Source organism: Heterodontus francisci, chromosome 20 (assembly GCF_036365525.1).
Source record: "Heterodontus francisci isolate sHetFra1 chromosome 20, sHetFra1.hap1, whole genome shotgun sequence".
Taxonomy (NCBI): domain Eukaryota; kingdom Metazoa; phylum Chordata; class Chondrichthyes; order Heterodontiformes; family Heterodontidae; genus Heterodontus; species Heterodontus francisci.
In genome coordinates, this window is record NC_090390.1 from 60361555 (window position 1) to 60384683 (window position 23129).

Here is a 23129-nt window from a genome sequence, read left to right on the forward strand (position 1 = left end):
CTTTTTGTATCCCTGCTCTCTTCTGCTTCTGTTCCAAGTGGGAAGGTGGTAGGTGGGATTTATAGCATGGCAGGTGGGATTTATAGCATGGCAGGGACTGCAGACTTCACCTGGAGTACACATTGTGGGGAAAATGTGGCCCTCAGTGGCGCTCTCTGCATTCTGCAGCTCAATTTTCTCTACCTCTTTTGCTCCAATCATGTACCCCAAACCTCCAGTGTCACACTACATCCTCCCTCCCATCAGTAACCAAACTAAACTCTTCCTCTTTGAACTACCTGCTCTACCCCCGTATCCCTTCACCTTCACTCCACCATTAATCCTTCATTCACACTGTGATGGAGTCCTCATGTGTAGACTGCATTTTGTGCAGATGACTTGTTGGGTGCTTTGACTTTGGATTCAAATTGTATTTTTTCAAACAAACCCCGATTTGAAACTAACTGAAAGGCCTTAATGTTCTGAAGGATCAGAATCATGTTAAAACAAGTAGTTTTTTTTTAATAAAAGATTGCAATTGGAGCTTAGGTTTCAGTTTCACAAAGTGGCTCCAGGGTGGGGGGGGGGGAGTTAAAGAACAAAGAACAGTACAGCACAGGAACAGGCCATTCAGCCCTCCAAGCCTGCGCCGATCTTGATGCCTGCTGAAACGAACACCTTCTGCACTTCCGGGGCCCATATCCCTCCATTCCCTTCCGATTCATATATTTGTCAAGATGTCTCTTAAACGGCGTTATCGTATCTGCTTCCACCACCTCCCCTGGCAGCAAGTTCCAAGCACTCACCACCCTCTGTGCAAAAAACTTGCCTCGCACATCCCCTCTAAACTTTGCCCCTCGCACCTTAAACCTATGTCCCTATTGTAACTGACTCTTCCACCCTGGGAAAAAGCTTCTGACTATCCACTCTGTCCATGCCGCTCATAATTTTGTAAACTTCTATCATGTCGCCCCTCCACCTCTGTCGTTCCAGTGAAAACAATCCGAGTTTTTCCAACCTCTCCTCATAGCTAATGCCCTCCAGACCAGGCAACATCCTGGTAAACCTCCTCTGTACCCTCTCCAAAGCCTCCACGTCCTTCTGGTAGTGTGGCGACCAGAATTGCACGCAATATTCTAAGTGTGGCCTAACTAAGGTTCTGTACAGCTGCAACATGACTTGCCAATGTTTATACTCTATGCCCCGACCGATGAAGGCAAGCATGCCGTATGCCTTCTTGACTACCTTATCCACCTGCGTTGCCACTTTGTGACCTGTGGACCTGTACGCCCAGATCTCTCTGCCTGTCAATACTCCTAAGGGTTCTGCCATTTACTGTATACTTCCCACCTGCATTAGACCTTCCAAAATGCATTACCTCACATTTGTCCAGATTAAACTCCATTTGCCATTTCTCCGCCCAAGTCTCCAACCGATCTATATCCTGCTGTATCCTCTGACAATCCTCATCACTATCCGCAACTCCACCAACCTTTGTGTCGTCCGCAAACTTACTAATCAGACCAGCTACATTTTCCTCCAAATCATTTATATATACTACAAACAGCAAAGGTCCCAGCACTGATCCCTGCGGAACACCACTAGTCACATCCCTCCATTCAGAAAAACAACCATCCACTGTTACCCTCTGTTTTCTGTGACTGAGCCAGTTCTGTATCCATCTTGCCAGCTCACCTCTGATCCCATGTGACTTCACCTTTTGCACCAGTCTGCCATGAGGGACCTTGTCAAAGGCTTTACTGAAGTCCACATAGATAACATCCACTGCCCTTCCTTCATCAATCATCTTCGTCACTTCCTCAAAAAACTCAATCAAATTAGCAAAACACAACCTCCCCTTCACAAAACCATGCTGTCTCTCGCTAATAAGTTAGTTTGTTTCCAAATGGGAGTAAATCCTGTCCCGAAGAATCCTCTCGAATAGTTTCCCTACCACTGACGTAAGGCTCACCGGCCTATAATTTCCTGGATTATCCTTACCACCCTTCTTAAACAAAGGAACAACATTGGCTATTCTCCAGTCCTCTGGGACCTCACCTGTAGCCAATGAGGATGCAAAGATTTCTGTCAAGGCCTTTAAAGAGACTGAAAAAGCAGGCAGCTGGAACGGTTGTTTTGGCTGAGAGAGAGCTATGCTGAGTATTGGAATGCCTCTGTTAAGAAATTTAAATTCACAAGTGGATTAAGAAAAGATTGTCCAACAGTAAAAGGCCTTCTGAGTGGACAAGCCAGTGAGTTTGAAACCGGTTTTCTGGTCTGCTGTGGGGAATCAAGCAGGTTTTTTGGTGCTTCCAGAGAGGCTGCTTCGACCAAAACTACAAAGCAACAGGGTGAAGCAGTTGTTTTGGCTATGGGCAAAGAAACCTGGACTGAGAGCTGAACCTTGGAAGAGGCAAGATGCTACTATTGTTTTTGGTGCCTTAAAGAGTTTCGTAAGGCAAGCTATACCGGTGAAGCTATACCATCAGAACTGTTGCGAGTAAAGACACGGAAGTACCAGAAGGATGTGCAGTTTTGGAGACGACGATAATCGGTGGGATTTGGATTGCAGAGGAACTGCCACCAACTGGAAGTTGCCGTTTGTCTCTTGGGAAGGCAGGATCTGGAGATCTACTTGAAACATTCAAAGACCTGAAAGCCTTTGGGACTGTTTGGCACCAACGACATGAAAGGATTGTCAAAGGGCTGGAGAAATACCCTTGTTGCATATAATGTGTAACTTAAGATATTTATCGACTGTGATTTAACTGCTAGCTTATGTTTAATTTATGTTGGTTTTGATATGAATGTTAAAGCAAAAATTATAGAAGTGAAATCTTGTCAGTTTGGCTTTTGTTTCCTAAATTGGTGTCAGTCAGTGGATTTGACTCTTTGTTGGTGATCTCCGTGGGGATGATAACACCCATTTCCATCACTCAAGGGTGGCAGCAGAGAGGTGTAACATTGTATCCCTTCCAACCTTCCCCTCTATTTATTTCCAAAAAGAAACTTTGTTCGCTTTCAAAATCCAGCAATGTTTGAGTTTTTTTTTTAAATACTTCTGTCTGCCTCACTGTCCTAAAGGTAATTGCAATATGTCTCACAGCTATAGACAAACAGCTAACTTAAAATACTGCTGAGATAATTAGGCAGCTTCAAAATGTAGCTGTTCTTAAAAAATGAACTATTAGCATAAAGAACACACTTTTCTCTGACCCAGTCCCTATTTCACTTTCATGTCAACATTCTTTGAAGTATACAGAATACAAAACAAAAGCTACAATAGGTATGTGTCAATTTTACTCACATTCACGTACAAGCTGACATTTCTTTTAAAAAATAAATTCACAAATTTTTTTTGAAATTTGTCCTCTAGCTTTTGAAGTTTGGAAAAACTGAGCACAAGGTGTTAAAGAAAAAACATTACATCAATACAACTGAATTAAGTGTTTCCTACATTAGAACAGTGACAACATTTCGAAAGTACTTAATTGGCTGTAAAGTGCTTTGGGATGTCCTGAGGTTGTGAAAGGTGCCATATAAATTCAAGTCTGCATCCTGGGAAATTTGGTACCCTGTAGCCGCTCAGATTTCACAATCAAAATTTAGCCCATCGAATAAAGTTTGACGCAAAAGCCCAGGATCTAGCAAGAGGTTGAGCCCTTCTAGTAAAGACTTTAAATGAAGGCATTAAAAAGCTACAAATAAATTCATAAATTAAATCAGGTTATGGCTTGCGAGGAAAATAGATAGGAGTATGCTGCAGGTCACAAACTAAAACAGAAATAGTTTGAGAGCAGAATGTATCGCGCTGGCTCTGTGAAGTACAACCCGCACATGTCGGCTGCCTTTGTTTATGGCTGAAAAATCAGCCTGGTAATTGATTCCCTTCGTTTTTTTCCGAGTTTGTTTAATTAATGTAGAGTGGTCCACCTACTGGATGGGCCCAAAACTGACAGACTGAGATTTAAAAAAAAAATCAGAAGGTAATAGAGCAGACTGGGTCCAAGAAGCAAAATTCTCAGCCATATTCAACAGAGAAGTCCCGCTAAGAGAGGCGATTCTAAATGGTTTCCTTAAAGATGAAGAAAACAGCTATGTTACTGTGAGACGAGGTTGCACAAGTTATATATGTTCTTCCAAGGGGGAGCTGGATTGGTAACTGACTGTGGAAGAGACCACATCAGAACATTAGTGGCTTTAGAATTAACAATTGGTCTACGTGATCTCCTGGACTGGCTTCAATTGACTAACAGGATCAGAGAGAAGTTTTCTGAAGTATTTTTCCTATCAGTCTTGGGTTTTTACTTCTCCCAGAAGATTACATGGGCTGCCAAGGGTGAGGGGCATGGCAGCGAGGGAGTGTGGAAGTTTTTATTCATGATCTGACAGGCCAGCTTGATGTTTCCTGTTTTCATTTTTGTAGGTTTGTATGCAAGTGTTAGAAAAAACATTATTTAACCAAATTTTTTTAATTGGTCAAATGTTTTTTCTAAGTATTAGCAATTATGACCAACCTTTGTTTCACTAAGCTAAGGTGGAAGCAGGAAATTGCTCTCAGTACTTGCCATAGTATCCAGTTTGGCAGTGGAAACAGGAATCAGTGCTGCATCCAGACTAAATGGGTGCCTAAAGAACAAAAAGGGTGAGGAACAGGAGCTAGAGTAGGCCAATTGGTCCTTCGAACCTGCTGATCTCCTAGCTCAACTCCACCTTCCCACACTATGCCCATCTCTCAATTTCCCTCAGTATCCAAAAATGTATTTCTTTGTCTTGAATGTACTCAACGATTGATCATCCATGGATCTCGGGTACAGAATTCCAAAGATCCCTATCTTGACTAACTTTTCTCTGCTGGTCCAGTCTCTTCCCACCTACATCCGTGATTCTTCTGACGCCCTACGTCATTTTGACAATTTCCAGTTTCCTGGTCCCAACCGCCTCTTCACTATGGATATCCAATCGCTCTACACTTCCATCCCCCACCAGGATGGTTTGAGGGCTCTCTGCTTCTTCCTTGAACAGAGGCCCAACCAGTCCCCATCCACCACCACCCTCCTCCATCTGGCTGAACTTGTTCTCACATTGAACAACTTCTCCTTCAACTCCACTCACTTCCTTCAAGTAAAAGGTGTTACTATGGGTATCCGCATTGGGCCTAGTTATGCCTGTCTTTTTGTGGGATATGTTGAGCATTCTTTGTTCCAGTCCTACTCAGGCCCCCTCCCCCAACTCTTTTTCCAGTACATTGATCACTGTATGGGTGCCGTTTCCTGCTCCCGCCAATACTGGAAAACTTTATCAACTTTGCTTCCAATTTTCACCCTTCTCTCACCTTTACATGGTCCATCTCTGACACTTCTGTCTCCATCTCTGGGGATAGGTTGTCTACTAATATTCATTATAAGCCCACCAACTCCCACTTCTTCACACCCTACCTCCTGTAAGGACTCCATTCCATTCTCCCAGTTTCTCAGTCTCCGACACATCTGCTCTGATGATGCTACCTTCCATGACGGTGCTTCTGATATGACTTCCTTTTTCCTCAACCGAGGATTCCCTCCCACTGTTGTTGACAGGGCCCTCAACCGTGTCCAGCCCATTTCCTGCACCTCTACCCTCACCCCTTCCCCTCCCTCCCAGAACCGTGACAGGGTTCCCCTTGTCCTCACTTTTCATCCCACCAGCCTCCATATCCAGAGGATCATCCTCCACCATTTCCGCCACCTCCAGCGTGATGCCACTACCAAACGCATCTTCCCCTCCCTTCCCGTCAGCATTCCAAAGGGATCGTTCCCTCCGAAACACCCTGGTCCACTCCTCCATTACCCCCACCACCTCGTCCCATGGCACCTTTCCCTGCAATCGCAGGAGGTGTAATACCTGCCCATTTACCTCCTCTCTCCTCACTATCCCAAGCCCCAAACATTCCTTTCAGTGAAGCAGCGATTTACTTGTACTTCTTTCAATGTAGTCTACTGTATTGGCTGCTCACAATGTGGTCTCCTCTACATTGGGGAGACCAAGCGCAGACTGGGTGACCTCTTTGCGGAACACCTCCACTCAGTCCGCAAGCAGGACCCTGAGCTTCCGGTTGCTTGCCATTTCAACACTCCCCCCTGCTCACATCTCTGTCCTGGGATTGCTACAGTGTTCCAGGGAACATCAACGCAAGCTCGAGGAACAGCATCTCATTTACCGATTAGGCACACTACAGCCTGCCGGACTGAACATTGAGTTCAATCATTTCAGAGCATGACGGGCCCCCCATTTTACCTTTATTTTTAGTTATTTTTTTCAAATTTTTTTTTTTTAAAGTTTATTTCATTTCATCTTAGTTTGTTCAGTTTGCTTACCCACTGTTCTTTTTCATGTTTGTACTTGCTGCTGTTCAATCTTCAGTCCGTTAACACCTATTCTGTACTAATGCTTTGTCTTTCAACACACCATTAACATATTATTTGCCTTTGCTCCATGACCTTTTGGTCAGCTACGTGGCCTTGTCCAATCTACACCTTCTCCTTTGTTACCTCTTGCCCCACCCCCGGCTCACTTGCTTATAACCTGTGACATTTCTAACATTTGTCAGTTCCGAAGAAGGGTCACTGACCCGAAACGTTAACTCTGCTTCTCTTTCCACAGATGCTGCCAGACCTGCTGAGTGATTCCAGCATTTCTTGTTTTTATTCCAAAGATTCACAACCCTTTGATTCAAGAAATTTCTCATCTCAGTGCTCAATGGCCAACTGCTCATCTTGAGGCTGTGAGCCCAGTGATATAGATTCCTCAGCCGGGGGAAACATTATCTCAGCATCTACCCTGTCAAGCTCAAAAATTTTACATGTTTCAATTAGATCACCCTTTATTCTTCTAAACTCCAGGGAATACAATCCTAATCTACTCAATATCTACTCACAGGACAAACCCCCCATTCCAGGAACCAGTCTAGCGAACCTTTGTTTCACTCCCTCTCAGGCAAGTATGGCTTTCCTTAGGTAAAAGAGACCATAACTGCAAACAGTATTCCAGGTGTGGCCTCACCAATGAACTGTGTAATTGTAGGAAGACTTCTTTATTCCTTTACTCTAATTCCTATGCATCATAAGCTACCATACCATTTGCCTTCCTAATTGTTTGCTGTGCCTGCTTCATGGATTAACTTATCTCTGGAATACTGAATTTACCCTTTATTCAGAGCTTTTGGCCAAAATCAGAATGCAAGTACATTCGATCCCAAAGTTTAAAACCAGTACCAGATTATATAACTGTTCATCGGTCAGCATGCCACAACAGAATTAGAGATTTCAGTTTCTCAAATGAATGCAGACAATTTAATAAGAGGAAAATCTAACTTGCATTGGTTTCCTGATGAAAAGATTAAATGTTTATATTAAACTGTCTCATTGGAAGGTGAAATTATGATGGAGCAACTCACAGCAGTGTCACTGAAAACTGCAACACAAGTATTAATTTTTTTTTTAAAGTCACAAAACCCAGGTACAAGTAATAGCTCCACTCCCTGCTTATAATATATACATTTTAAAAATATACAAACAGGAGCATGCACAGAAATATATTGCAATAAAATATGTTAGATCAATCTGTAACAGTCCCAGCAAGGACCAACAGGCAGATTAGTGGCAGAATGCAGAGTCACTCAAAGTTGGGATGAGAATTCAAGCTGCAGCATTGGCAAATACCAAATACTGCACACTCAGAACAGATGCCATTCTTAATGAGAACCAGATACCAGCATCAAAACAAACCCACCAATTTCAATCTTCTCCAAATCTTCCAAGTTCAGTCTTTCATACTGGTTCACTTTATCAACTTCGTCATCATAGCTGCCAATGAAAAGACAGAAAGTGTCAGATTTTAAGCCAGCTTCGTGCAAGTGAACAATCGGAAACTTGCTCTTTGGTTGCTGAACAACCATCAGTTATGGATTTTTATTAGTCTGCATACGAAGCGATCTTTAGTTACTTTTAAGGAGTTTTTAAAAAGCTGGCTATTTACTTACTAGGCCACATAGTAGGCACAGTTGGAGAGGAGGAGGAGAACATCAACATCTCGGTGGGTGGCATCAATAAGGCTGTAAAAGCAATACAAGTTATTTCCTATGGGCATATGCAGTCTTTCAGAAGAGTATCAACTCTTAAAACATATACATTTTCAAATAAGTTAACATTGAAAATATCACCCTCAAATAGAAGGGCAAAGATACCACACTATGGAACCATTCCCAACTAGTCCCAGCAGACAGTGCTTCAACTATTCTTAACAATTTAAGACACCAGCCACGAGTGTTAACTCCTACTTCAAGTGTCAGAGGTGCAAGAGGTGAACACAGGTTTCAAGGTTGGCAGAGATCAGCATCAGGGCTGTAGCTACATGTTTTATCTGTTGAAATCTACTTTATTCTATTTCAATCCACATTTAAAGCCAAGAACAAAACTGCTTTACTGCCTTGGCACAGGTTCTTAATAAAACTAACCATTACACAATGTGGGAAACAAAGGAATAAGTTTTTAAATACAGCTTGAACATTTAATTTTTTTTAAGTAAACATGATCTTCGTCCATTCGTTTCAATTCAAGCAAAATCTATTTTGGCAGATGGCCCAGTTGCTCCAGCAGGAGTGTACTGCACTGCCCTAGTCCGGGTACTCAAAGCACAGCCTCATTGGATCATGAAACTCAGCGACCCTCCAAGCCACCGGTACACAACTAGCTCGACTTAGCTGTACATATTCTGGTTGAATTGGTGCAAAGCTTCCAAAGAGATGCCCACAGCTCAAACCATGCTGACGTCAAGGCAGGAAGCCATCGCAAACTGAAGCTCAAGTGGAAATTTAACCCATGTCTGAGGAATTACAACATTTATGTTGTCATTGCTCTTTTGTTAAAGCAGTAACACCTGAAAACTTTCTTCCAGCAAGTTACTTATTAAACTCTGAAGAACTAGTTACATTTAGTTATCTCTACACTTCCAGTTACAGGTATGTATAAGAAAGATCACTGAAAATTCTTGTAAGATGACAATACTCTATTCCCAGCTGCATTCAGTGCAAGTAATGTGTCTCGCCTTTATTCATTTGGAAGGAATACTGTACAATTGGTACCAGAAATCAATTTGTGCAGTTTTCAAAACCATGAACAGTCCCAATAGTGAAACACTATGGAAATAAAAGTAATCCTGTAATTTACGATCAAGACAGTTGTGACTGGGGTTTGTTCTGACTTTCTTCCCCCTCCTCCTACAGCTCGGACCTTCTCGTTTCTCCTCACACACGGCTATAGAGCATGGTCTCAAGACCGCTACCATAAATCCAGCAGCACACCACAATGAGGCATCAAGGCAAAAACAGCCTCTGAATACAAGTACCATCTATATCTATCCAATCAGGTTTAACGGTAGTGGCACAGCGGTATTTCATTTGGTGGCTCCGTGCACAACCACATGCTGAACAAAAAGATGTTTTTAGCTGCTGGTACCATACATCTCTTACCAATGTTAATCCTCAAACAATAACAGAAAAAAATTGCGAACATACTGGATGTACATTTACATTCTCACTGACATGCAATATCACCTTGAACGATTATAAAACACTACTAGCAATTCTCAGGAGATTGAGTCTTTTGCCACAACCCTGAGTAAGGAAACAAGAGGTTGCTTAACATCACAAATCAGTTATAATATTTCTTCGAGACTATGTCGGCCTGTCAAGCTTTACCTATTTTCAATTAAACGCTTTTTTTTTTTTACCCCCAGCATTCAAATATATTGGACTTTCTCGTCTCAGGAAATGCTAACTCAGCCTTGTTGCCATTCCAAGCACATAGCTGACATCTGGTAGCACTGTCAATAAACAGAGTTAAAGGCCACTTCAAAACTTCATTAGAAATTCTGCCTTCAAATAACGAGCTCAACCATCAATTTACCTGTGCCATGTACACTGTAAAGAGTTTTATATTGTGGTGCAGCCAATATCTACATCTAATCAACAGTGGCAGGTTGAGATTCATCAATATTTAATTTCTGAGAGTGAAACAAAAATTCTCCGTGATGGATACATTTTTGTCATTACAGACCTTGGATCACAATCTATCACAGCCCAGCCCCCATGGAATTTCTCATCGTCGGGTAATAGCAGTTTCATGTAACTCTGCAAGAGGAGGCTGAACTGTTCCTGCTGGCTCCTCTGGTTCTGCTTATGCAAGGCTTCATGCTCTTTTTCTTTACTGAAGATAGAGTAGAGATCTTCAGTCACTGGGATACCCTGCATTGGATCTAATTAAAGAAGAGCATTACTACACAACAGTACAGAAACAGTGAAATGAGCTATTAAAAAAGCATGAGGATCATATAACCAATCAGGACAGAAAATCAATCTTCATTTGGCAACAGTTAGATATAACCAAGATACATGTAAATACTTGCTTTCAATGTCAGGCATAATGAAAATCCATCATTCTTCACAGGTTAAATGATTACAAAACCCCTGAAGACTCTTAGGACAAGACTGACTGAAAGCCAAGCTGTTACCCTAAAGCTATTTCAGGAGGGCGAAGGGAATCCATTATAATATCCATTTAATATTTGAATCTGTACACATTTCTGTCAACTTTGCCCAATAACTTCCTATGTCCGGATTTATGATGGAAATTGCCGATGTAAATTGCTCAAGCTCGAGTTGCACTCAGGTCCATTGGAGGTGCTGCAGCACCACCACTGCCTGGAGGATGTCATTACATGTGACAAGTTACAGGGCAGCACAGTAGCGCAGTGGTTAGCACCGCAGCCTCACAGCTCCAGTGACCCGGGTTCAATTCTGGGTACTGCCTGTGCGGAGTTTGCAAGTTCTCCCTGTGACCGTGTGGGTTTCCGTCGGGTGCTCCGGTTTCCTCCCACAGCCAAAGACTTGCAGGTTGATAGGTAAATTGGCCATTGTAAATTGCCCCTAGTGTAGGTAGGTGGTAGGGAATATGGGATTAATGTAGGACTAGTATAAATGGGTGGTCGATGGTCAGCACAGACTCGGTGGGCCAAAGAGCCTGTTTCAGTGCTATATCTCTCTCTATGACTCTAAGTTTAGATAGGTAGATTCCATTACAAATGTGAAGAATGTGTGCAATGGAAATACAGAACAGAATATCTGACTTTAAAGTGCAGATTGCATTTCATCTGCTCAACCTGGTCCAAGTATCCCCAGCCTCTAACCCCACTATGTCAGACTACAACACTTGATCTTGACTTCCAGCATGTAATGTTATGGCAGACTGATCAGATATTGTAAATACTCAAATAATGGTGAAATTCACATCTATATTAGCCCATCCCCAGCTGCAGGCATTCTAGTGCACAAGTTAACAGAGATGATATGCTAACAAATAACTCAGTGTATTGAAATCAGATACAGGTTTCTGGCAAGTTATACTGCAGTAAGATTCTTGGGGGGTGCCCATAATAGAAAGGAACAAAAATCAATGTCTCTAGTGGCCAGTTACAGGTTGGTGTTGCACCAACTTGGAAACAGATCGCTAGCTTGCTTTGTTAATCAGGGAATTGATAACTACAGAATACCAGTCAGGTACAGGAAAGAGGGGAAAGAGATGAGTGAAAAATAGACTAAGGTGAAATCATGACAATACAAGATTTCTACCAAATAAAGGTGCACGAATCTGACCTTCGCAACTCGCCCAACTTCCCCACATTACTTTGATCACGAACTTGTATGTAAGTAATGGATATTCTAGCTTAACAGGATAGGGGTTAGGGAGAAGTGGCACCGTATGTTCATGCTTCAATGTACTATGGTGTTTAAATGCAATCTAGAATATTGCAGCTGGTCAACTAATTGAGAGGTACAATAGAAATGGAGTGCATTTTACTTCTGTTAATATGACAGGTCTATTAAGTGGCCCGTTGAGGGATACTTCGCGGAGAAACTTACTTTATTTTCAACTATTAGAAAATGCGAAATGAAACTGTCTGCAAATGTTTAGGCACGGAATTTTCATGCGATTTTTGTTATATACTGGTCAAGGTTTCATATTGCTATGAAGATTACAACTTTACAAGGTTGTCGCTTACCTATGACAGCTTGTCTATATGCATCACGGAAGCGATTCAGGTAATACCGATTGGCAGAGTTATAGCCATCTTTCATCATTCCTGCAAGCTTTCGTTCTCCAGTCCTTGTAAAGTCACCCTAATATTAAAAAGGAACACAAGAATAATACATCCACTCCTCTGCTTGTGGAGGTAAAAAAAAAAAACTACATAACCAAAAGGTTTCAGACTTGTATCTTTGTTCTTGAAGACTGTGAAAGTCATCGTCATCACCTGGATCAGTTATTTAGTTTAGTTCAATCTGGGTCAGATCATAGCATGAAAAACACAGCAAATTAATGTACTAGATTTGTTCAGCATCCATCCTTCGTTCACTTTTTAATTTCCTCTTCTTCCACACAGCAAAATAAGGGGGTGGGGGAAAAGGAAGAGGATGATGTGAAAGGGTAAAAGTCTGTTTTGGAAGAGTGTATTGATGACGACCAGCCTACCCCAAGTACCACTCTCACCTGTGTCTACCTCTCTCATTTGTTTTGCTTTTTTCCCTTTCTGTCGCAGATATTCACGCAGTGTGTAGTATATCTTCATTGGAGTTTGTAAACGTCTCCTCTTCCTCCCTACTGCCCCACAGCAGCATCTCAGGTCAACTCAGTGCCTTATCAGAAGCAGAGATTGCAGCCCTGGAGAGTTCTGAATTCGAGCTTTCAGAGATTCAGGGTTAAGTTGCAGGAAATGCCATCAGGATCTGATGCAAATCATTAGGTCTACCATCCCATCAATCAGTGGCTCTCCTGAACCTATGCCCAGCAACAGGCTGCCCAGGAACTAACAGAAGAGCTGAAGACCACAAGTGGTCCTTACCAGGACAGAGTGGTCATGAAACAAGCACAATTTAAGTCCCAAGATGCTAACTGCCTCTCAACACTGACTCCCAACTGACACTACAAGGATAGGCACAAGGGAAGCACATCTCAGCACAGTACGATCACCTACTGCAAAACAAATCATACACTTGCAAAAGGAGAAATTTGCAGGATTATGGGAAAAGAGACCAATTGGATAGGTTTTTCAAAGCGCCAAAGAAATGATGGGCTGAATAGTCTCTTTCTGTACTGTATGACTATGAATTGGTTCTATTGTTGATTGCATGAGAGATTGCAAGATCTGGTTGGGAGACATGACGGATGTGTTAATGGGGACCAGGAAGTCACATACCACCCTGATTTGGAACTAAGTTCCCTTGCTGCAGTAATGTTCCACTGGTGTGTTTGACAGTTAAAGTGCAGCCATGTGCCATGGAAGCAAGGGCTACAGTTTGACAGGCTCAATGCTGAAAGGCTGTTTCCTCTAACTGGAGAGACTAAAAGTCATGTTCGTTGTCTCAGGATAAAAGGGTCAGCCATTTAGGACAGAGACGAGGAGAAAGTTCTTTACTCAGAGGGTTGTGAATCTTTAGAATTCTCAACCCCTGAAGGCTATGGAGGCTCAGTAGTTCAGTATAGTCAGATCTACGAATTCTTTTGACACAAAGGCAAATCAGAAAGAGTGGGAAAGTGAAGTTGAGATAGAAGATCAACCATGATCTTATTGAGTGGCGGAGCAGGCTCGAGGAGCCATATCATCTACTCCTCCTATTTCTTATGTCTCCCAAAAACCATCATAACACTTCGCTGAATAGAGATGGGAGGCTGAAGCTCATAATGAAAGGTTACAATGCCCTGAAAATCTGCCATTAATATGCAGGATTCATTGTAGCTGCTCATCAATTATCTGAACATGGATGGAGCAGAATCATCGTCTGCTCAGGAAATTCAATGAGCCCAGACTGCCACGAACTGCTGCCTGAATTTTAGAATTACTAGCAACACAGTAGAACTGAACAGCCTCGTCAAACTGATACCTAGGCATCAAATCACAAACTGGAAAAATTCCCTAGCTCTCAAAGATGGGATTGATGACCTTGCATGTAGACCTGGACCACACCCTGGGTGATGTTAAAGTAGTTCCTGGTTGCAACCTGTAATGAGTCAGTGGCAGAAAGGTTGAGAGCTGTGGGGCCTTAGACAGCTACTGGCAGGACTGGGCTGCAGATCACCAAGCAGAAAGTGGCACTGTTCAGCCAGGGTTTCAGTCAGCAAAGGCACAGCTCTTCATGCTTCACCCTGATGTATTATTATCCCCCATCAAGATTCCAAACTTGTTTCTTATTCATTCATAGGATGTGGGCGTCACTGGCTAGACCAGCATTTATTGCCCATCAATAATTGCCCTTGAGAAGGTGGTGGTGAGCTGCCTTCTTAAACCGCTGCAGTCCATTTGGGGTAGGTACACCCACAGTGCTGTTAGGAAGGGAGTTTCAGGATTTTGACCCAGCGACAGTGAAGGAACGGCGATATAGTTCCAAGTCAGGATGGTGTGTGACTTGGATGGGAACTTGCAGGTTGTGATGTTTCCGTGCATCTGCTACTCTTGTCCTTCAAGGTGGTAGAGGTCACGGGTTTGGAAGGTGCTGTCTAAGGAGCCTTGGTGTGTTGCTGCAGGGAATCTTGTAGATGGTACACACTGCTGCCACTGTGCGGTGGTGGAGGGAGTGAATGTTTGTGGATGGGGTGCCAATCAAGTGGGCTGCTTTGTCCTGGATGGTGTCGAGCTTCGAGTGTTATTGGAGCTGCATCCATCCAGGCAAGTGGAGAGTATTCCATCACACTCCTGACTTGTGCCTTGTAGATGGTGGACAGGCTTTGGGAAGTCAGGAGGCGAGTTACTCGCCGCAGGATTCCTAGCCTCTGAACCAGGCATTTCTTACAGGGAAATCTAACCATGATGGAGTTTGAAAATGAATTGGTGACTGGAGTCTCTCTCAGTCTGGTACTTCTGAAATACTGCTCAGTAACTTGAAAACAAAAAGTTGTATACATGTATACATCTTTCAATGGAAGTGGTGCATTTTATAGATGTGTAACCATGTCATGAGCAGATCCTATCAGTTCAAAAGTTGCACCAAGCATGGTGGGATGGAATTTAGTGGAATTCTGATACCTGACAACTTGCGCATATATATGCTGAAGGGTTGAACAGAGAAAAGTGATCTTTCCATCCACACTTGAAATCATAGTGGAAGCAAAATGGAAGTCAGCACTGTCAAAAAAAAATTTGATCATGAAAATTACAGTTACCTTACACCCCTTTCTCACCAAAGTCAGATTTTCAGGGCCTCTGCATATTCTGTACTTTAGCAGTTAAGCAACCCAACAACCATGAGGAACTGAAGTTCTTCATAGATGTCAGAGAGATACAGCACTGAAACAGACGCTTCGGCCCACCAAGTCTGTGCCGACCAACAACCACCCATTTATACTAATCCTACATTAATCCCATATTCCCTACCACATCCCCACAATTCTCCTATCACCTACCTACACTAAGGTAAATTGGCCATTGTAAATTGCCCCATCAACCTGCAAGTCTTTGGCTGTGGGAGGAAACCGGAGTACCCGGCGGAAACCCACGCAGTCACAGGGAGAACTTGCAAACTCCACACAGGCAGTACCCAGAACCGAACCCAGGTCGCTGGAGCTGTGAGGCTGCGGTGCTAACCACTGTGCCACCATTCTTGATTAATTGTGTTAGCTACCACTTGGTAATAAAACTTGCTTCAGAGCTGAAACCATCTATGGCTCAGCCATTTTGAACCAATTACATGCAGCGCCAAACATGAACACTTCCAGGTCAGAGGGATCAATCAGGAAACTTCTGCACTTCAATATGGATACAGATTTACACTAATATAATTCCCCTCTACACAATTTCATAACTGTGCATAAAAACAGCATTCAGGCCTCTTCCTGATACATACGAATGCAAGAATTAGGAGCAGTAGGCCACTCGGCCCCTCGAGCCTGCTCCGCCATTCAACAAGATCATGGCTCATCTGCTTGTAACCTCAACTCTACATTCCCGCCTCCCCTCAATAACCTTCCACCTCCTCGCTCATCAAGAGCAAACCCTCCAATCATTTAAATGGAATGAATTTTACCTTTAAAGCAGCCGTCCCAGCATACTGCCTGCTGATGGCATCTCCATTGTTGGCCCACATGATCTGGTAAATTCGATAGCATTTTTGAGGCAGGGGCTGTTCAGGTGGCATGACTCCCAATTTCTTCAGCTGAAAGAGGAGACAGTCATAACGCATCATCAGAAACATGAATTTAAATGTGAATTATTTACATTTTTGCAAGGTTGCTATATTTGTACATGTCTATAAAACAATGTTGTACAATTCAATATATTTAGACTATGTAATACAGTCAAGAATCTGCTATCAAGAATCAAGTATGCCGCCATGTCAGATAGGTAGCAGTGCAAGGCATTTTGTACTATTAAATTCACATACAACCTCAGGTTTTTTTTTTAAATGAAAAGTGGAAGGGAAGCAAATTGTACTTATACATCACTTTAAGTCCTTAAGATGCCCTAAAGCATTTCACATCCCAATAATTACTTTTGAAGTGCAGTTACTTAGAGAGATTAACATAGTAGTCATTAAATACAGGAAGGTCCCATAGACTGTTCTAAGTTAAATTTAGCCAGGGAGGGACTTTAGGCGGAACACTGGTAGAACTTCCTGCCCTCCTTCAAACAGCTTTGCCAGACCTTTAAAATTACCTAAATGGACAGATGGACTTCATTTAATAACTCATTTGAAAGACAGTTTCTGACAGTACAGTCCTCCCAGTACAGCACTGAAGTGCCTGCTTAAATGGTGTTAAGTCCTGGAGTTCGACTTGATCGCATAACCTTCTGACTCAGGTGAGGGTACCATCAATAAAGCCAAGCTTACATGACTGGGAATGGACCACTTTCCTTCCCCAGTGCATCATGCAGTCCCAGCACAATGTAAAGCCCCTCGACTCTCCATCATTGGGCTTTAATCCAACCTCAATCAGGGCCTCACACACACCAAAATGAATTTTTTCATTTCTCTATATTCTCCATTTGAAGAGTCAATTCAGTCATCATTCAGTGAGTCTATATTTAATCCCAATCCAAATTTTATTTTGGTCAATTTAGCTCAGTGAGCCCAAACCCACTCTGAATAGAACTGGATGCGGCAAAAGCCTTCAACACAGAGCTCTTCAGGTTAGTAGAGAGAGGAGAACGTCACTCCATCAGCCAGAGATGGATCTGAATTCTTATCTCCTGGTTGGAAGGACCATTTGACTAGAATTCTTCATTAGGAAAACAATTTATTCAGCGTAGGTGGTGAAGTGAAAAGAAAACATGTTAAAAGTTAAAAAAAAACTACACAATTTTACAAAACTAAAAACACTTAAATTCCATTCAACTAATGTGCAATTTATTTTTGACTGCTATATTGAACTTGCAGACTGTGCCGAAAGCCAATTGTTTAGTACTGATGACACAGTCTTTAACTTAATTAAATGTGAATAAAACCTGCAATTAAAAAATAATTTACTGTGTCAATAATTACCCTCTGCCAATTTCTCCAGTAACAATCCTCATTTGTAATTAAAACATTCCCTGCCTCTCACAACCAAGATGCGACGTCTTCTTCTGAGATTTCCTTTTTCTCACCTGATCCTCCCCATTTCGCTTAGCCCTCACCACCGCCACCCAAGCTTCACCTCACATCTACAGGGCTAGGATTACTTGGTTCCCATTTTACATTTTATTTTCAGTTAGCATCAGTTATAATGACAGCATCCAGTTGAGAGTGCTCAATCCCAATCTATAGGAGGAGACACTGATCAGCTATCAGACAGAGCACACACTAATTTATGATATCGCACAGGTTAAGACATGGGTAAATGATTTGTTCTGCCCAGGATTAATTTTCCAGTATACAATTACTTTCCCAGCCAATCTATGGAAAGTAATCAGCAAGGCCTAATACAAATTGTGCTCCAAGATGAACATATTGACCATCTTTCTCCAGGAATGTATGTCACACTAATATTGAACAGTGAAAACTGACTGCCTGTTCAAGAGCTTGTGCATTTCACACCTAACTTTTAAATTACTTAAACCAATGGATATATTATACAGTTTGAAATCTCATATCTATGTCTTAAATTTAATAAAAAATTAAGTGCATCTCTTAACCTAACTGGATTCACTAGGATAGCCTCTGGATTAACCAGGTAAGAAAGTAGCTGGAATTGTATCTATAATCAGATGTTTACTCAAACAAGCTATGCTGATGCAACACAAAAGGTACATTCAAAATGTTATTAATCTTCTGATGCAATATTGACCTTGATCTGCTTTATAATGTTTTCAGAACAATAACCCCCACCCACTGTATTCTATCACTCAAGTGATCAGGACCATTATTGCTTTCTACAAAGTCCCAATATCAGTGATTAGCGGACGAGAAGTGTGCTTTGGGTCGGGTTTTCTCCATTCTGGAGAAGACTTCTGTTGCACAATGTGCTCTGTCAGCTCTTAGGACTATCTGGAGTGAAACCTCTAAAATGTGACTGGGGTATTAATACAATGAATGCAACAGCATCTTCAGAACTTGTAGATTTTTCTTTTAAAGTAGGGCTTGGGCCTAAAATACCACTTCCCATCTGGCGTTTTGCTTCAGTTCTGAAACAGACACTCAACACACCTGAAACCTAAACAACTTAGACCAGCAACTTTTGAATCACATAAGGTTGGTATGTAGAGATAGCAAGTGATTAGGAAGGCAAATGGAATGTTGCCGTTTATTGCAAGGAGAATGGAATCTAAAAGTAGGAATGTTTTGCTACAGTTGTATAACGTATTGGTGAGACAACATCTGGAGTACAGTGTACAGTTTTGGTCTCCTTATTTAAGAAAGGATATAAATGTTAGAGACAGTTCAGAGAAGGTTCACTTGACTATTACCTGGGATGGGCAGGGGCTATGAAGAAAGGTTGGGTCTGTATCCATTGAAGTTAAGAAAAATGAGAGGTGATCTACATATACGATCCAAAAGGGACTTGACAGGGTGGACGTTGAAAGGATAGTTCCCTTGCAGAAGAGACTAAAACTAGGGGGCACAGTTTAAAAGTAAGGAGTCTCCCACTTAAGATAGAGATGAGCAGAAATTTTTTCTGAGGGTTCAGAGTCTGTGGAATCCTCTTCCCCAGAGAGCAGTGGAGGCAGGGTCATTGAATATTTTTAAGGCAGAGGCAGATAAATTCTTGACTAACAAGGGAGTCAAAGGGGGTAGGCAGGAAAGTGGAGTCGAGGCCACAATTAGTGGTGAATTATTAAATGGCGCAGCAGGCTCAAAGAGGCCGAATGGCCTACTCCTGCTCCTAATTCGTATGTTCGCATGAGCCAAGCAACTACAATGGTGCCATAATGCAGCTCTGGGAGGTTAGTGATATGCAGCATCACAATTCAATATCCTAGGATTTAAAGGTTTTATTCATACCGTTACCAATCAACTCTGATTCTCTTCACAATTTGAACACACCACTGTCTGCTGTTTTTGTTACTTTGTTAGAGAACTGTAAAAAGGCTAATGAATTATAAATTGAAGCAGATAAGCTACGCCGAAACCAGAGTCCTGCAGCAGTTGGAAGAAGTCTCATTAATCTCACTCACTTTCACTCATTTAAGACAATTCGGAAAGTTAAATAGTGAACTTAAAGACAGCAGCACACTATAGGCCTTTGATAAATGTCAGAGCATGTGGAGTTAGGGGACAGGGTACAGAATGTATACTAAGCTGGCTGTAAAACAAAGCAGAGTAGAGGTTTGGGGTAGCTATTCGGATCAGCAGAATGTGGAAAGTAACATTCCACAGGGATCGGTGCGGGGACCATTGTTCACAATTTGCAGGAACCATTTGGACTCGGGAATTGGAACTGCAATTTCTAAATTTGCTGACAGCACTAAATTGAGGTGCAGTTCATACAAAATGAAGAATGTGACAAAATACATGAATAAACTTGCAGAATGGGTGTTTAATTGACATCTTATAAAAAGGATCTAGAGGTATTAGTGAAGGTGCAAAAAAGATTCACAAGGATGTTGCCAGAACGGAGAGATTATATCCATCAGGAAATGTTAAATAGGCTGGGCTCTTTTCTCTCGTAAATATAAAAAAGAGAAGTCTGACGGGTGACCTGATAAAGGTCTTAAGATAATTAAAGGGTTTGATAGGATAGACATGGAGGAAATATTTCTACTTGTGGGGAAGACAAGTATAAGGCAGTCATTAAAAAATACAATAGGGAATTCAAAAGAAACAACTTTACCACACAATGATAAGAATGTCAAGCATGCACTACCACAAGGAGTAGCTAACATAAATAGCACAGATGCATTTAAGGGGAAGCTACAAAAGCACTAAGGGAGGAAGGAATAGAAGGCTCTGTTGATGGGATTAGATAAAGAGTATTGGGAGGAGGCTTGTGTGGAGACTTGAGCACTTAAATCAGACTGACTGAGGGAGTACTGCACTATCAGAAATGCCATCTTTTGGATGAGATGTTAAACCAAGATCTCATCTGCTCTCGTGTGCGTGTAAATGATGCCACGGCACTATTGGGAGAGAAACAGAGCAGGTTGCCCAGCGTCCTGGTAAATGTTTGTCTCTCAATCATTAATATAAAGTGGCTGGGCATTCATCTCATTGCTGTTTGTGGGACTTTGCTGTGCACTAATTGGCTGCTGTATTTCCTCACAACAGGACTACGCTTCAAAAGTACTTCTTTGGTTGCAAGGCCCAGTGAGATGATCAGAGGTCATGAAAGGCACTATATAAATGCATGTTTTCTACCCATCCCTTTAACACAGCTACAAGCGTTCAATACAGTAAACTGTATAAGCAAATATTAAGTTGAATTTCAGGTTTTGCACTTAAACCTCATTTAAATTCCTTGTATCACAATTAAATTAAATTACCTGAAAGATGCCACATCCATCCCCTTTAGTTAGCAATGATGAGACTATTTGAGGAACATGCCTCAGAAGCTCGACATTACTAACAAATAATGAAGCAGGTTGCTCTTGAATTCCAAGCTCGCTTGAAGCACAAATTCGGATATAAAACGAAGTGGAGGAAAAATAAATGGAAAGCTCTCAAAAATCCTCCTTTGTAATCTGATTAGCTGGTAGTTGATTTGATAACTTATTGGCACTTTGGCAAGCATCGAATTGAATATATAATGCATTGATATTCTACTTTAGAACAGTTCACTAGTCTGAAGGGGGGGGGGGGGGGAAACGGAGAGAGAGAGAGGGGGGGGAACGGAGAGAGGGGGGGGGGAACGGAGAGAGGGGGGGGAACGGAGAGAGGGGGGGGGAACGGAGAGAGGGGGGGGGAACGGAGAGAGGGGGGGGAAGGAGAGAGAGGGGGGGGAAGGAGAGAGAGGGGGGGAAGGAGAGAGAGAGGGGGAGGGAGAGAGAGAGGGGGAGGGAGAGAGAGGGGGAGGGAGACAGAGAGAGTGTTTTACAGGGAATTCCAGAGCTTAGGACCTACGCAGCTGAAGGCACAGCTGCCAATGGTGAAGAAATTAAAATCAGGGATGCTCAAGATGCCAAAATTAGATGAGTGCAGATATCTGTGGGGTGGGGCTGGGGTAGGGCCAGATTACAGAGATAAGGAGGGGTAAGGGCATAGAGGCATTTTAAAACAAGGATACAAAGTTTTAAAAGCAAGACATTGCAGAGCCAGAAGCCAATGTAGGTCAGGGGTGATGACTGAAAGGCGAGCACAGGGGTGATGACTGAAAGGAACATGGTGCAAGTTAGAACACCAGAATACTGGATGACCTCATGTTTATGAAGGGTTGAAAATGGAAGGCCAGCCAAGGGTGCATTGGAATAGTCAAGACTAGAAGTAACAACGGTATGAATGAGGGTTTCAGCTGATGATCTAAGGCAGGGACAGAGCCAGACGGAATAGGCAGTTTTAGTGACCTCACTGAAATGTGGTTGGAAGCTCATCTCAGAGTCAAATCAAACCAAGGTTCTGATGAAAGGTCACAAACTGGAAACATTGGCCAGAATCTTACCCGTGTCAGATGGGAGCTGCCTACCGACTGTGAAGTCAGTGACGATCCCGCCTCCGCCTGGCCTGGGGATCCAGTCCAGATTTTACTGTCCCCAGGCCCTTAATTAGTCTGAGGCGGGACTTCCACCTCTGAGGCAGGAAGTCCCGCCTAATGGAGTTGCTGGCCAATCAGGGGGCTGGCAGCTCCTAGTCCCAGCAGCGCCACTGGGAGCGGTGGCCACTGCTAGGACCGGGAAGAGAAAGGATGGTCCCGGGAAAAGGGAGATTTTCGGGGCCTCGCCGGGGGTGATCAATTGGGCCTTAGCGAGTCAAGTGTGGTTGATTGGGTGGGAGCAGTGGGGGGCAGCCCTCCGTCAGGCACAGGGTGCCTGATCAGGTGGTCCCCCCCACCCACCCCTGGCCTTTGTCAGGCAGCTTTTCTCAGGCCCGGGCCACCCAAAGAGCTAAGAGTAAAATCCCTGTGGCAGCAGGCAGAGGCCCTTAAGTGGACATCAATTGGCCACTTAAGGGCCTTGATTGACCTGGAGCAGGTGGGCTGTTTCCTGCCACCCCCTGTAAAATGGTGGCAGAGGCAGGAATGGGTCTGGAAGGTCCCCCAAGCCTCCTACTCCATTTTACTCATCCCCACCATCCCGCTCTTGGAGGGGGGAGGGGGGGCGCGTAAAGTTCCGGCCATTCACTCTCTCTCTCCACAGATGTTGCCTGACCTCCAGAGTAGTTCCTGCATTTTCTGTTTTTATTCAAGTTTGTGAACAGTCTGATTCAGCCTCAGAAAAATGCCAGAGTGAGTGATGCAGTCAGTAGCTAGGGAATGAAGCTTGTGGCAAGGACCAAAGACAATGGCCTCAGTCTTACCAATAGTTAATAGGAGGAAATTTCTCCTCATCCAATACTGGATGTCAAACAAGCAGGGGGTCGAGAATAGTGCTGAGAAAATCTTTCCTCTGACTGAGGAATCTAGAACACAGGGTCACATTCCCAGAACAAGGGATTAGCTATTTAGGACTGAGATGAACAGAAATTTCTTCACTCAAAGGGTTGTGAACCTTTGGAACTC

The 23129-nt window shown here is 42.9% G+C and overlaps 1 protein-coding gene across 2 annotated transcripts in view; it reads right to left on the reverse strand.

The window, feature by feature from the left end:
• Positions 1 to 23129, reverse strand: part of inpp5f (inositol polyphosphate-5-phosphatase F) — a 244755-nt gene that overhangs the window by 21874 nt on the left and 199752 nt on the right. For both annotated transcript variants that reach the window (XM_068052894.1, XM_068052895.1), the window contains 5 exons: positions 16091 to 16219; positions 12076 to 12193; positions 10074 to 10272; positions 8000 to 8071; positions 7750 to 7823 (listed from right to left, as the gene is read on the reverse strand). In XM_068052894.1, the coding sequence (XP_067908995.1) occupies positions 7750 to 7823; positions 8000 to 8071; positions 10074 to 10272; positions 12076 to 12193; positions 16091 to 16219 (592 nt within the window). The remainder of the gene's footprint in view (positions 1 to 7749; positions 7824 to 7999; positions 8072 to 10073; positions 10273 to 12075; positions 12194 to 16090; positions 16220 to 23129) is intronic.